Below are 16,858 nucleotides of genomic sequence, written 5' to 3'. Positions count from 1 at the left end.
GGCAAAAGTGGAAGCTGAAAAGCTGTTGGAGGACTCAGTTACAATCTGACACACTGTCCCTTCCTTCACATACTGGTCAAAGCAAGTCACAAGGCCAGATTCAAAGGGCTGGGATATAGACACCATCACTTCATGGGAGGAAGTGCAAAAGTATATGTGGCTGTTTCCAATATACCAAACAAGGGGCATTGTTATTCCATTCCATGGGTGCCAAAATCCTACCAAATGCACCAATTCATAAGTCATAGAAGGGGTATTTGAGTCCAGGTCTCTCTGACCTCCCAATTCTTCTACTCTCTACTATACCAGAGCACCTTAGGTAGCCTTCCTTTTCCTCCTTTCCATTCTCTTTCTCCTCCTCTGTCTCTCTCTATCCATGTCCAGACTCTAAGATGAGGAAGCAGAAGAAAGAAAGGGTAAGGTGCAATGAGATTCACACCAGCGCTGTGTGCCACGCTCTCTGAGTAACTAGCATCTTAGGGAAACAAGGCCAGCAGTAAGATACATTTTAGGTGATTATTTTTACACCTTTCTTTCTTGTTTTCTTTTCACCAAATATTGTGTTCAAGTCTCAATTTCCCCTGTTACTAGCTGTATACTTGGCAAGGTACTTATCCACTCAGCCTCCATGTGCTCATCTGTAAAATGAGAGTAATAATTCGTAGATCTGTGAGTTGTTGTGAAGTTCGAATGGGATGATAATATATGCAAAAAACATTTTGAAAACCGTAAGGCACACTCTAGCAATGTGATGAATTATTCATGCTTCTACTCGGGGTCAAAAAGGAAGTATAGTCATGCTGACTGTGGCTCTGACAACTGCCAGGTGCTTTCAAGGCTTTTCAGCAAAGTGTGGGTTTCAGACAAATGGGAAATCTAATAGACCACTCTCTGCAGTTGGCTGTATTTCCAGCCAGCACAGATATGATTATAATTAGAGTTTCAAGAGCCTGTTTCACATCAAAAGGATTCCTTGGCCCAGTCTGCAGTCTACCTGAGGTATGTGGCCAGACGTGATCCCTCTGGCAGGTGTTTTTATTCGGGCCCATTTGCTTCTTTTCCTGTGCTACCAGGAGTGTCTGTTTCTATTGTACTCATTATTTTCAGATACCAGGTGAGAAGAGATTTTCCATATGTGAGATTTCAGATGGTGACCACTGAGCAAAATGCATAGCTCTCGCCCCCTCTTCTCACTTCCTAAATGAACAGCAACTCTGACAAATTCACTTTAACAGAGCCAGGCCTTTTATTAGCAGCCAGAGAATAATCTGTAATGGTAGGAATTACTCTGCCCGTGCATCTCTCCCAGGAAAAACATTTGTTAGCCTGTCAAGGAAGTGAAACCTCTTATTAGAAACTGTAGAAAAGTCAGTTTCTCCATTTTTGCTGCTAAAGGATTCAGAACACATCTCACTGAACACCTGAAATTAACAATTCAACTGGAAGGGGAGGTGAGCCCACTGGAGACAGGCAGAGATGGCTGAGTGAGCAGGACTCCAGATCAGAGCTGAGCCCAACCTGGGTGTTCATGATTTCAAACCCCATTATGGCCTTTCCTGCAGGGTCCTTTTGATCATCATAACTCTTCACTGGGCAAAGTGACGATAGCGGTAAGACTCACCCAGTGTTCAGAGACAGATAATTTTTTTTTGCTTCTTTTTATCTAGCAAATGATTTTCCAATTTTAGCCAGCAGTGCTGAGAAGCCACAACTGTCGTAAGAGTCCTTGATGGGATTTCTCTGAGTAAAATTCAGAAGAAAAGCCCATATGTGTAAGTACAAAGAAGCAGGCTGGTTTCAAGCTGCCCCATTCGCTTTGCATTTATCCTTCTAAGCCACGGATTAAAACAAATGCTAATGATGGAGTTGAATTTTCAGGGAAAGGAAACAGCATCCAAGGTTTATGATCACTGGGGTCATAGGAATGGAGACTCCTCAAGGACAAATTCCAAGGAAAGGTCACCTTATGCCCTACGATCACCCACTATTCCTGCTGCACCAAACTATTGTTGGTTTTCAATTCTTGCATCTCATCAAGTCTATTATGCCATTGATTGCAAGAATATTATTTTAGGTATTAACGAGAAAGAAAAGTTGCGGCTAATTAAAGTGAGAAACATATGGAGAAATATACCAGGCTGTTTCAGGCCACTAAGTCTTTTTTCTCTCTTGGGAGTGCCTCTTCTCTCACCAGCTCTTCTCCTGCCTGTTATGGTCTCTCCAAAATCACATCTTCCCTAGCTTTTGACCGGTATTTACCATCCAGTTCATGTGATTTTTGGAAGTTCATTGTGAGCTTCCTGTGAACAAAGATCATATTCTATTCACCTGGGGCCCATCAAAGCCATGGGAGGACACAATGCTCCAGCACTTCTGCCCCTTCAGCCACTTGAGGATGCAGCAGAAGGTGCCATCTATGAAGGAGAGGGCAAGCCCTCACCAGATACCAAATCATCTGGTGCCTTGATTTTAAATTTCCCAGCCTCCAAAACTATGAGAAATGAATTTCTAATATTAGAAATTACACAGTCTCAGGTATTTTGTTATAGCTGCATGAACAGACTAACATACAACCCAGTCTCCACCATATTCTTCCTTGATTGTGAGCAGCAGCACATCATGACCACTTGCTACAGAAGCTGCTGTTTGGCTCTAGAGAGGGCACTGGTTGTTTCATGCCAGAATGAGGAGTGGAGCCATGTTCACAAGTGGAGACTGGAACAGAGAGGAAGCAACTTGGGTGAGATGACTGAGCTGGGAAGCAACTAAAGGTGCATCCATTAGCCGTTTGCTAGGGAGCCCCCAGCAACCAACCACTGCAGTGTAACTCATGTGGCTCTTCACTTGAGGCCAGGAGTTCGAGACCAACCTGGCCAACATAGCAAGACCTCATCTCATATATATCTATATACACATACATATGTGTGTGTATGTATATATACATCTATATGTACATACACATATACATGTGTATATACACACAAGTATACCCATATACATGTGTATATACACACAAGTATACCCATATACATGTGTATATACACACAAGTATACCCATATACATGTGTATATACACACATGTATACCCATATACATGTGTATATACACACATGTATACCCATATACATGTGTATATATACACATATACCCATGTGTATATGTATATGTGTATATATACACATGTATACACATATGCACGTGTATATATACACATGTATACACATATGCACGTGTATATATACACATGTATACACATATGCACGTGTATATATACACATGTATACACATATGCACGTGTATATATACACATGTATACACATATGCACGTGTATATATACACATGTATACACATATGCATGTGTATATATACACATGTATACACATATGCATGTGTATATATACACATGTATACACATATACATATACACATATATATGTATATATACACATAAATATATGTGTGTGTGTATATATATATATACTCAACTTAAAGTCTCTTGCCTTTATTCTCCAACCCAGGCACTGTGCCAGGAACTCAGAGTTAGAGATGGTAAGACCCCATTCCTGCCCTTGAGGAACATATGGTCTAACTCTAAACTCTTAGAAATAAAGTTTCAGAAAGGTAGGTACCTTGTTCAAAGTCACACCATTTGTAAGTGGCTGGTCCAGTACTTGAACTCAAGTTTATGTCAAAGCCTCTCTCTCTTCAACTACACCATACTGCACCCTCTTATCACATAGCAATATAATTACTTATCATTATTTTTTAGTTGTAGTTATTAAAATTTATTTAGCTCTCTAATAATTTATTTATTATCAGAGACATAAACTAGGGTGTAAAAGTACATTATTAATGCCAAAAATATTTACTTGTATTAAATGTATTGGATATATTCATAATAAAAGTGAAATTGGTTATCTCTCTCTGGGTGGGTTGAGTGATGTTTATTATCTTTTCTTATACTGTTCTGTATTTTGTAAAATTTAAAAAATAAGGTTGCATTGTGTTTATATTTTTTGAAAAGTTATTTTAAAAATAAAACAAATATATATGAAAATGCAAGACCATAAAGTGCTGATAAGCGTCAGCTACTAAATTAATTGCAATGTAATGAAATCCTCGAGTGCCATGCATTAGGTTAGAAACACAGCCAATCAACCTTGATAATTAATGGTGATCAATGCATCCTTAAGTAGGTACTCTCAGAGCCCAGGAAGACCGTGGTAATCCAGATTTCACTGTCAGAGATGTGGTGAACCTTTCTCTTTGTCCAGAGAGAGGGGAGAGAACATCGAGGCCAAAACACCATCAGATATTGCAGCATCTAGAAAGTAGAAGACTCTCGTTTCTTCACTGGCAATCTCTCATTTTATAGAAGATTTTACATCTTTATGTATAGGAATGTCCAATTTTATTGTTCATATCCGTTATCAGCCACCTTCCCTCAAGGAATCCTACTGGGAATTTGGTTTAAATGACACCACGTATGTAAATCTGGGTCTCTAGCTCCTTGCACCGATGGACAATCAAGAGCCTACTGCTGGCCCGGACTCCTTGGAACATTTTGTAGGACATAAACCTTCCTTTGCCTCCTTAGAAATGAACCTCTGCCAGCAAGTGTCCACTCTTCTTACTGCAATGATATCTATAAATTTCTTCTCACATACTTACTGATCTTTGACCAACCACTTGTTTATACGAAAAAAAGAGTCCCTTTTCTTTGGAAAAAAAAAAAGGTTTGGTTTTCCCCTGCTGCTCAGTAAGTTAAGGCAAGTGATAGAATCTTCTAGGAATGTCAGCCTAGGAGCTCTAGGCATTCACACTTACCACATATCAAAGTAACAGAAGGAATATATTCCTAACTTAATGCAAGTGTCCACCTAGACACTTATCATGTTCATGCATGCTTTCAAGTAGTATGCTTTATAGCTGTGAGGCAAAATAATATTTTACAGTGTGTTATGATTTCAAAGACACACTCAGTCTCACTTTTATCTCATTTAACCATCACAGCAGCCCTATGGGAAACATATTACCTGCTTCGCAAGGAGGAAACCAGGTTCAGAAAGGCCACATGGTGAGTTCAAGATTACTAAGTCAGGACTCAATCCTAGATCTTTCAACTTCAAATGCCAGGCAATTTCCACCGCTTTTCCAAAATTAAAAATTTTATCCTGGATTCTCCTTCTACCAAGCGAATGTGTAGGATGGGAACAATCCTATTCTGCAGCCATCTACTGCAGAAAGGAGAGGAAGTGGGGGGGGAGAGAAGCTAATATCTATTGAGCTTCTGCTCCATGTGGGCTGTTTTCCTTGCACTATCTCATTTAAACATCATCACTTTCTCTGTTTTGGAAAGGTTGGCCTTCTTAAGGACACACACACACACACGCATCCTTTCTTTCTCCTGTCCCTCCAGTTCAGTTTTCTGTGTGACACAGATTACATGTTCTTCTCCTCCCTGGCAGGGTGTGTGCTGGTGGTGTCTGTAATAGAACAGCTTGCTCAAGTTCACAACTCGACGGTCCAGGCCTCGATGGAGAGACTGTGTAGCTACCTGCCTGGTAAATATGGGACGAGTCATACTGCTGAGGGTCTGCTTGTCCTCTCACTCATGAGTCATGATGACTGCCTTTACTTCCTGCCCACACTTACAGAGAGGAATCTGATTATGCTATTTCTGTGGGTTGATATTCTTGTGGGGCTTATAGAAATTAAAACCAAAAAAAAATGCTCTGGGCAACTTCTCCCTGACATTCATTTTCCATCATGGCACAATGAAATTGCTGTGGACCCTTAGGGAATAAAATGTTGAATGGCCAATTGTTGTTTAATGTGTTACATTAATAATAATTTGCCTACTTACTGATCATTGCCTTAAGTACTAAGAAGTCAAAATAATGAATAACTTCCGATAATTTTGTGTTAACTTGACCAACATTCACATACCAAGATGTACACCTAGCCCTACCAACACAGAACTTTGGGTTGAGAGGACAACTGATCTCAAAATTTCAAATGGGAAAATAATCTAGAACATTTCATTAATTTAAACTAGATCTCAATAAAATACCTTATACATCCACCAAAGGTAGAAACTGATTGGTGGTTCCAGCAAGTTGCATAATTGTTTTTCAATATTAGTAGAAATAAAATATTAATCATATTTCCATTGTAGAATACTGTTACTTGAACAGTCGTAATGAATAAACTTCTTTGACAGTCAAATTTTTATTCACTTAATGGGAACTAATTCATCTAGGGTGCCTACATTATTTTTTCTGTTAAGTAAGGTAGTTGGAATAATGGCAATTGTATCTTTGATTGACACAGTATGCTGTGCCAATAGCATCAAAGTCTTTTCAGAGAAGTTATTGCGTTTAGTCATAATATGCATTCACAGGCTAAAATGTTTAGAATTCAAAAACAAAGACTGGGAGAGGATAATACACAAACACATGTGTTTAGAATGTCCCAAATAGACCATTAAGATTTTTAACATATTCACGTCATAATTACATCTTTCTTTTGTGAAGTTAAAACATGGCAGCTAAACTTCAGCTTTCCCTTCTTCCAGTTCCATTCTCCCCTGCCCCACCTCCCTAGAAGGAACTCTTCACATGAACTTAATGGGTATCATTCTTGTCAGATTTTATATTTACACATTCACTTGTATGGATTCATGAATAATGTGTAATATTGTTTTGCCAGTAATGTTTTTGGTTTTTCTTTGTAAAAACAAGACAAATGTAGAAAACCATGCAAAGCAAATGTATAGCTTCATCAGTTACTGAAAGATGAATGCCCTAGGAAACATAGCCTGGGTCAAGAAAGAACAGATCAGTGGCCTCCCCTGAAGTCCCATCCACATGCTCCATCCCATCCTCCCCCTGCAAAAAGCTCAATATGCTGATTTTTATGGTAAAATTATTTTATTTATAGCTTTATCACTCAGTGAGCATCCCTAGATATCGTAACCTTGCCCGGTATTTAAATGTTTGATGTGTCTTTTGAGTCTATTTTAATCTATAAGTTTCCTTTCCACCCCTTCCTTTTTCTTATCACTTAGCTGTGGAATTTGACCTGTAGAGTTTCCCACAGTCTGGATGGTGTTGATTGCATTCCTTTAGTATAATTGAGTATGTTTCTCTGTGCTCTGTATTTCCTGAAAATTGACAGCTTGATCAGAGGTTTGATCCTATTCCAATCTGATTTCTTTGACAAGCCTATAAATGATATTGTTTTCCTTCATCAGGAGGCCGCCATAGGTGCTTTTATCTTTCATGTTTTCTTTTCTCTCTTCTTCTTCTTCTTTTTTTTTTTTTTTTTTTTTTTTTGAGACAAGGTCTCAGTCTGTCGCCCAGGCTGGACTGCTCACTGCAGCCTTGACCTCCTGGGCTCATGAGATCCTCCTGCTTCAGCCTCCCAAGGATCTAAGACTACAGGCACACAGCATCACACCAGCTCATTTTAAATTTTTTTGCTGAGACAGGGTCTCTCTGTGTTGCCAAGGCTGGTCTCTAACTCCTGGCCTCAAGTAATCTGTCCATCTTGGCCTCCCAAAGCGCTGAGATGACAGGTGTGTTGTGAGCCACTGTGCCAGGACTTTCTTTTGGTGATGGTCGCAGCTGTTGATGTTCAATGATGAGATCTATTAATTTATTTGGGTTTTAAAACTGTGATATTCTTATCTATTATTTATTTCTTATTTATTAATTGACATATAATGGACGCTTCTCACATCATATTTTAGAAACATTTTTCCCACAGTACTTAGTGGAAAGGCATCTAGGAAAGGCAGGATAAATGCTTGATTCTTTTCTTGTATCAGTTTTCAAGGTAGTGCATTGGCTTTCTGTTATCATCTCACAGCAAGCAGTTAGTTTTTCCTCAAAATATCATGATAAGCTTATGAACTTAAACATACCTGATGGGTTTCAGTCAAGTGCAATTATTATCCTTTTGAAGCTCAGATGATCCCATCGAGCTTTGACCAGTGGCACCTCCTTCAAGCTGACTCAAGTCCTTTGCACATGAGCCTCAGTAACCTTCAATAGTTTCCTCACTAACTGGTATGACAAAGTGTTCCAGCCCTATCTGGTACATATCAAGCCTGAGGCTTGAAATCAGTCATTTCTCTTAAAAGCCCTGGTTTCTTTTAGTGAGAAATAATGTTTCAACACCACAAACCAGATGCTTAGGAATGTTCATTGTTACTGAGTTGGCCACTCTTTTTTTTTTTTCTTTTTGAGACAGAGTCTTGTTCTGTTGCTCAGGCTGGAGTGCAGTGGCTCCATCTCGGCTCACTGCAACCTCTCTCACCCTTGTTCAAGTGATTCTCCTGCCTCAGCCTCCTGAGTAGCTGGGATTACAGGAGCCCGCCACCGCACCTGGCTAATTTGAGTTGACCATTCTTTCTAGGCCTTTTCAGTGGACAGAAATAGGAAACATGTATATACATTTACACATGTCAGCTTTAAGATGAAATATCTGAGTTCATACTGACACTTCAAATTCAAGTTCAGAACCACAATATTTTTTTCTTAATGTCTTCTGTATTACATCTGTATCTCCTTTCCACACAAACTCCCAATTGTCAAGCACAAAGGGATTGATAGAATTAAAATCTCCAGTCATTACTCATTTACCTATCCTTCCTTGCACATAAAACAGTCTCAGAATATCAATTCTAATGATACCATCATTAATATATTTTCTAATTCTTATGAGCAGTTAAAATTGTTTTTTTGCATATGCCTTTCTCCACCCTTTTTAATCATTGTCCTACCTTATCTGAGCATATAGCCACTACATATAACACCTATTCCCTTTTCACCCTCATTTAGTCTTAGCTGCATCAGCAACTGTATGATTAATGTTCACCACCAGCCCTTCTATGTATTCTCTCTCTAGTTGAATTGCTGTCTAAAGTTCATTCCTCCAGAAGGGCTCATAGCAACAAATATTCCTTGAATTCTTGCATGTTGATAACAGGCTGTCTGCGCCCTTTATACTTGAAAGTCAATGCTTTTCTGTATATAAAACTCCTTGGCACATGATGTCTTTCCCTGAGCATCTGAAATATAGTATTCAAAAGTCTATTGATAATCTAATTTACCTTGTCCTTACAAGTTATTTGCTGTTTATACTTTGAAGTTCAGAAGATTTTTTTTCTGTAAAACTTAGTCATCTAACTAGAAGATAATTTGGTGCCAGCTGTTGTGTATTGATGTTCTCAGGCATGCAGTGTGCTCTCTCAATGTGATTTCAAATATATATTTTCTAATTTTAGGAATGTTTTAGTGTTTGTTCGGTTTCCTTGATTTTGTTTTTTTCTTCTGGGATTTCTATTATCCACATTTTGAATCTTCTTTGCCTGTCTTTGCTATTTTGCCTATCTCTTGAATTTATTTTAATCTCTATTTATTTTTATCTTAAAATTGTTCCTCCTCTCTACCTTCTATTTCACTTAAGACCTCATCTACTGTTTTCACTTGTTCTTGTATTCATTCTAGTTTAGACTTCACTTCTTTATTCTTTATTTCATGTTTTATTTTTTCCTGAGTTCTTTTATTCCATATATGAGTTTTTCTAATTCTTATTCTTGCTATTTTTTCATGTCTTATATCATTTTATTAATGCCTCTTAGCTCATTTTAAAATAATATGTTTAGAAATAATATGTTATGTTTTAATCCTTTTTTGGCATGACTTTCTGGCATGCTTTTACTATCTGTAGGGATGTTATTCTGTTCCTTAATCTTTTTCTTCTTATAATAACTTTGTATGGGAGTTGACCTAGATACATTTCTGTTGCTCATTTTTATGTGAAATTAGTTTTCAAAAACTCTTAGAAAGAGAGGTGGTTCGGGGTAGTTTTTCTAAATGCACAGAGCTCCTTCTTCTGTTGTTTTGGGGTAGTGTTAAAAAAAACTGTGGCAGCTTGCTTTCTGAGATTTTTCTGACTGTTTCCCTATTTACTTTCATCTGGACTTTCTCTATCCCCAAAAGTTTCTCCTCAGTGTGGGCCTTGCCCTGGAAGGGAGCTCCAGTGGGTCCCTTGTGGGTGCCAGATGATTCTAGCCCCTAATTCCTTCTAGTCTTGAACTCCTTGCATTCACCAGCTATTGATTGGGCAAAACCCCTCCCTGTCCAGCAGCTGTTCTCTAATTGGCCTGCCATGCTTTCTACTCAACACCTGTCAGCTATCTGGGGATTCTCCTGTTCTCAGTTTTATCTGTCATCCATTGCTTCCCTCTACTTCCTCCCTTACAGAAGTTGATGGCCCATAGGTCTTGCAGTTGCGAAGTGGTTTATTCTCACCTAATTGCACATTGGGGTTCATGGATATACCTAGCTTTGTGGTAACTGCTGTCTGAGAGTTTTCGGTCTTGCTATTCAGGTACTTTTATTTATTTATTTATTTATTTATTTATTTATTTATTTATTTATTTCTGGAGACAGAGTCTTGCTCTGTCACCCAGGCTGAGGTGCAGTGGCGCAATCTCGGCTCACTGCAACCTCTGCCTCCTGGGTTCAAGCGATTCTCCTGCCTCAGCCTCCCGAGTAGCTGGGATTATACCCATCAGGATGCCTGGCTAATTTTTGCATTTTTAGTAGACATGGGGTTTCACCATGTTGGTCAGGCTGGTCTTTAACTCCTGACCTCAGGTGATCTGCCCGCCTCGGCCTCCCAAAGTGCTGGGATTACACTCCTTTTTTTTTTTTGTAGAGATTCAAAGAGATTTCAAAATTCTGCTGCCTCCACCACCATCTTTCCATACTCCTCCCTTGCGAAGGCTTTAATTTGATATCAATGGTCTACTGTATGCATTGCTCAGCAAGTTTTTTTTTTCACGCAACATGATTTTAAGATCTATACATGTTAAGGCATATAGGCCTAGGTCAAGTCTCTTAATTACTCTATACTTCTTTACCATATAAGTTCTATATTTTATTTGTTTATTCCTCTATTGAACATTCACAATTTGTTATAAGCTTTACTTTGTATTTTCACATCTCCGAGTTACAGAAGAAGAAGAAAAATATTATTACCATTTTACAGAAGGAAAACAGTGAAGAACAGTCACAGTTATCATTAAGCCTTGTTTTAACTGGTTGCCTTTCTGTGTGATAGACAACATTGGCAGGTATAACCTCAAGTTAGATGTTCTCTTTTTTGGCAAAGTTGCGTCGTCCGAAGGTGAACGACCGACTAGAATCCTATTTCCTAGATTATTCTCTCTTCTTAATATACTAGCAAAATATAAAACAACCCAAAACAAGATTGCTGGTTCAAGGTACCATCTTAGCTTCTTCTGACTTCGAACAGGAAATGTCAGAGCCTGGTAAGATCAAGTGAGAGGCTGAAAGTCAGATTCTGGTGAAGTGGAAACTGGTATTTCACCAAGGGAAACAAGATAAATATTTTGGTTTTCAGTGATGGGTTGCCTTTTCAATTGGAGCAATTTTAAAGGATTAAGAAGGTTATTGGGAGTTATTTTCATTTTATCAATTCTTGTTTTACCTCCAGCTGAAAATAGAACACTCAGTTCAGGTTAAAGGACACCATGGGCAGTATTGCTTCTATTTTATGGATGAGAAAAACAAGACACAGAAACAGAATGGTTATGTCAGTTGTATAGGATGGCAAAGATAGACGTTCTCCTAGCTAAGGATTTCTCCTGGAAGACATAATAGGCCTGACCCACAGTGCCTACTGGGATCCAGTATTGCATTGCCTTCTGTCTGATAGGCCAGGTGAATGGGGGACAGAAGGATACGAAATTAAGCACATAAACACACAATTATTTTTAAATTATTTTTCAGTGAAGTATTACTTTCACCTCCAAAGCTAAAAAAGTACAAAAAACAAAGCTTTAGCAGGGAAATCACGTAAGCACCATTCTTGAGAATAATCTCTTAGTAAATCATGTTGCCTTTCCCTGTGCCCTGTAAGACAGTTTTTTTCTAATCGTGCAAAGCATTTCTGACCCTCAGTTTCATCCACTGCTTTTGCCTCTGGCTCTCATTAGGAAGCACTTTGGAAGAATCTCGGAATTGTTAATGGAAAATGATTAATGGAATCATTCTCACTAGTCAGGGGTCAACAGAATCATATGCCCTGAGAGTCTTGCTATAACTTCACTTTCCTGGGTCACCTATGCAGAAATCTTATCTCTGTGGAATATAATTGTTAAAAACTCATGTAGTCTTAAAAGAAAGAAGGCACTTCATGCCTACTCTGGAGGTTCTGAAAGTCTGAATGCATCCCAGAATATGTACTTATAAAATTGTGTGGTTGGCCGGGTGTGGTGGCTCATGCCTGTAATCCCAGCACTTTAGGAGGCCAAGGAGGGCAGATCACAAGGACAAGAGATCACGACCATCCTGGCCAACGTGGTGAAACCCCATCTCTACTAAAAATACAAAAATTAACTGGGCGTGGTAACATGTGCCTGTAGTCCAAGCTACTCAGGAGGCTGACGCAGAAGAATTGCTTAAACACTGGAGGTGGAGGTTGCAGTGAGCTGAGATTGCTGTCTCCAGCCTAGGGACAGAGCAAGACTCCATCTCAAAAAAAAAAATTATGTGGTCCCTTGGTCGCACTGTGCTTCAAGTTTGTATATAATAATGTATACATATGTAATAATGTATACATATTATACATGTAATAATGTATAACAATGTCTGCTATACATGAGGTAGATAAGGCATCAAATAAAATGTCCTAAGCACATTGAAATGTATACTACAAATAACAAGACCTTTTGGAGTAAAATATTTTAATCTCAGCTGAACCACTTGCTATGTTGTGATCTTAAGCTCTCTAAGTCTTAATGTTCTTGTCTATAGAATGAGGATAAAAATAATTACTCCCTCAAAAGATTCTTTTCTTTTTGAGGCCTCAATACTTTTTTTTATTTTTATTTTTTATATATATATTTATTGTACTTTAAGTTCTAAGGTACATGTAAACTAGTTCAACCATTGTGGAAGACAGTGTGGTGATTCCTCAGGGATCTAGAACTAGAAAAGATTCTTATGAGAAAGGAAGTGATGGTAAACATGAAGGTAACTTACAAATTGGAATGTCCTATGTTTTATTTACACATACATCTGTATACACCCAATGTATAATAACTACTTAATTGGTCTTATTTTAACTTTATTTTGTCCTTTGGAATAGCCACATTTTCTTTTTTCCTATGCTGTTCCAAGTCTCTTTTAATCTGTAGAAATTAAATACTCTTGTACGATCCTTGTCACAGGCAGAGTTTAACAGTATAATTTTTACTTTAGCTAAGCTACTGTCAATATGTAAATGCCAAATTTTTCTTCAGGTGTATCAGTAACAATCAGGTTACCATCTGATCATGGCTGACTGAGGATAGCTGGCTCTTTCTGGAGATTTTGCATATTTCTGCTTTGTACCCTTATGGATTGCTCTCAGAATTTAGCTCTCAGAGAGCATTTCCTGTCCCATATCAGCCATTGCTCCAGGGGCCTCTCAAGCTAATAATCACAGAAGACTACCGGAAACTATTCAAATGGTTCTGCTCAGGGAGGAAGGAACCTGCAGCCATTCTCTTTGACTTGAGTTAAACAGAATTCTAACGCACGCGCGCACACACACACACACACACACACACACACACACACACACTGCTTATCTTACCAGAAAGAAGATGAATTTTCTCTGCCTTTCAGCCAGTATTAGAACTTTATCAAAGAACACCCTAATGTCCATTTTTAAATTGCTCTGCTCTAGGCTAAGCCAGTTCTGCATTAGCAGTACTTTTAACTTTTTTCCAAAGCTCCTTCATTTAATTTGGAATATCTCTTACAAAAGTCCCCAAACTTAGCAGACATTATAGTGATAGGGACCAAATCCTACACCCATATTTTTCAGATGAGGAAATGGAAGTCCAGAAAGGGGAGGCAATTTCTCCAAGGCCAGAAGCCAGTGGGCTGGTACTGAATGAAATGCAGGTCTCTGAGTATACTGTGACATCAGAGCTTCTTGACCCTCTCCACAGTAGCACCCCTAAAAAGGATCCCAAGGGAGAGGGAATCTGTATTTAAACACTTTTATTAAGCTACAATTCACATACTATACAGTTCACTCATTTAAAGTGTACAATTTAGTGACTTTCAGTACAGTCATAGAGTTGCGTGTTCATCAGTCACCACAATCAATTTTAGGACATTTTCATTACACCAGAAAGAAACTACATGCCTTTTAGCATCCCCCCCCAAACACCCACTCTTTCCAGCCCTAAGCAACCACTAATCTACTTTCTGTGTCTATGACTTTGCCTGTTTTGGGCATTTCATATAAATGGAATCATACAATATCTGGTCTTGTGTGACTGATTTCTTTCCCTTAGCATAGTGTTTTAGAGATTCACTATGTTGTAGCATGTATTATAACTTTATTACTTTTTATGGCTGAATAATATTGCATCGTATGGGTATACCACATTTGTTGATCTATTAGCTGATAGGTATTTGAGGAGTTTACATTTCTTGGCTATTATGCAAAATGCTGCTATAAATATTTGTGTACACGTTTCTTTGTGGACATATGTTTATATATATAAACTGGATCACATTGCTGGATCATATATAAACTGGATCATATTGCTGGATCACCTAGTAACTCTATGTTAAACAGTCTGAGGAGCTGGTAGGCTGGTTACAAACTGGCTGCACCAGTTTACATTGCCATCAGCATTGTACAAGCTTTTGATTTCTCCACATCCTCACCAACACATATTATTCTCTCTTTTATTATAGCACATTATAGTGGATATGAAGTTGTATCTCATTTTGGCTTTGAATTGCATTTCCTTGGTAGCTAATGATGTTGAGTATCTTTTCATGTGGCTTTTGGACATTGGTATATCTTCTTTGGAAAACTGTCTATTCAGATTCTTTGTACATACTTTAATTGGACTATTTGTCTTTTTATTATTGAGTTGTAATCGTCCTTTATATATTCTAGCACTGTGATAGCTCATTTGATATATGATTGGCAAAAATTTTCTCCCATTCTGTGGGCTGTCTTTTTACTTTCTGTTGGTGTTCTATGAAGCACAAAACTTATTGTTATTTTAGTGAAGTCAAGTTTGTCTGTTTTTTTTTTCTTCTTTTGCTTGTGCTTTTGGTGTCCTATCTAAGAAAACATTGCCTAACCCAAAGTCAGTAAGATTTATGCCAGTGTTTCCTTGTATGAATTTTACGGTTTTCACTCTTACATTTAGGTCTTTGACCCATTTGGGGTTAATTTTTGTATATAGTGTGAAGTAAGTGTCCAAATTCATTGTTTTGCCTGTGGCTGTCCAGTTGTCCCAGCACCATTTGTTAAATTCCTCCAACGAAATGGTCTTTGCACTTTTGCTGAAAATCATTTGACTAAATGTTAGGGTTTGTTTCTGAACTATTGATTCTATTTCATTGATCCATATGTCTGTCTTTATGTTAATACCATGCTATCTTGATTACAGTAGCTGTCTAGCTTTGAAATTGGGAAATGTCAGTCCTCCAACTTTGTTCTTCTCTCTCAATATTGTTTTGGTGTTCTGAGTCGCTTGACTTTTCGTATGAATGTTAGGATCTGCTGCTCAGTTTCTGCAAAGAAGTTAGCTAGGATTTTGGTAGAGATGGCATTGAATCTGTGGATCAGTTTGGGAAGAATTGCCCTCTTAACAATATTAAGTCTGCCAATTCATGAATATGGAACGTCTTTCCATTTATTTAGGTCTACTTTAACTTCTTTTAACAATGTAGTTTTCAGAGTATATATTTTGCACTTTTTTTGGTTAAGTTTGTTCCTAAGAATTTAGTTCTTTTTGATGCTACTGTAAATGGAATTGTTTTCCTTAATTTCAGTTTTTATTTGCTCACTTCTGCTACGTAGAAATACAATTGGTTTTGCATATTGATCTTGTATCCTGCAACTTTACTGAACTTATTTATTTGTTCTTATAGTTTTTAATACATTCCTTAGGATTTTCTACATGGAAGATCATATCAGCCACAAGATAGTCTTACATCTTTACTTTCCAATCTGAATGCTTTTTATTTCTTTTTCTTGCCTAATTCTCCTGGCTAGAACTTATAACGTTGAATAAAAGTAGTGACTGCAGATATTCTTATATTTTCCTGATACTGAGGGGACAGTATTTAATTTTTCACAACTAAATATCATGTAAGTTGTCAGGTTTTTTGTAGATAACCTTTATTAGGTTGAGGACGTTCCCTTTTATTCCTAATAAAATCATGAAGCAGTGTTATATTTTGTCAAATATATTCTGCCTATATTGGATAATCATATGGTTTTTTTTATGTTGTTGATATGGGAATAATACATTAACTGATTTTCAGATGTTAACCCAATTTTGCATTCCTGGGATAAATCCCACCTGATCATGATGTATAATTTCTATATTGCTGGATCTTATTTGCTAGCATTTTGTTGAGGATCTTTGTGGTTATATTCATGAGAGATTTGGGTCTACATTCTTTCGGAGGAAGGTTTCTGCTTTTAGTATCAGGGTAATATTAACCTCATAAATAAGTTAAGAAATGGTCACTCTGCTTTCATTTTTTGGAAGAATTCTTGATAAATTGTTATCAATTCTTTAACTTTTTTGTAGATTTGCCAATGAATCCTATCTGGTGAAGCTAGCTGGTCTTAGGCTTTCCTTTGTGGGAAGTTTTTAATTACTAATTCAATCTCTTTACTTGTTATATGTTTCTTAAAATTGTCTATTCTTGAGTCCATTTGGGCATTATGTGTCTTTCTAAGAATTTTTTATTTTATCTAAGTTACCTAATTTATTGCCATGCACCT

The 16,858-nt window shown here is 37.7% G+C and overlaps 1 protein-coding gene across 5 annotated transcripts in view; it reads left to right on the top strand.

Annotated features, from left to right (window-relative positions):
• The window catches only part of AOAH (acyloxyacyl hydrolase), a 225,827-nt gene that overhangs the window by 32,689 nt on the left and 176,280 nt on the right, over positions 1-16,858 (top strand). For 3 of the 5 annotated variants that reach the window (XM_003318258.6, XM_519044.8, XM_054655549.2), the window contains exon 2: positions 5,470-5,565. The exons of 1 other annotated variant lie outside the window; for it this stretch is intronic. In XM_003318258.6, coding sequence (XP_003318306.3) covers positions 5,470-5,565 — 96 coding nt within the window. Of the gene's footprint in view, positions 1-4,985; positions 5,079-5,469; positions 5,566-16,858 lie in introns of those variants that run through there. One more of the 5 variants, XM_063815311.1, reaches the window with a different exon arrangement.

This window comes from Pan troglodytes, chromosome 6 (assembly GCF_028858775.2).
Source record: "Pan troglodytes isolate AG18354 chromosome 6, NHGRI_mPanTro3-v2.0_pri, whole genome shotgun sequence".
Lineage (NCBI taxonomy): Eukaryota > Metazoa > Chordata > Mammalia > Primates > Hominidae > Pan > Pan troglodytes.
Note: the sequence above shows the minus strand (reverse complement) of the source record. Positions and strands in the feature narration are given on the sequence as shown.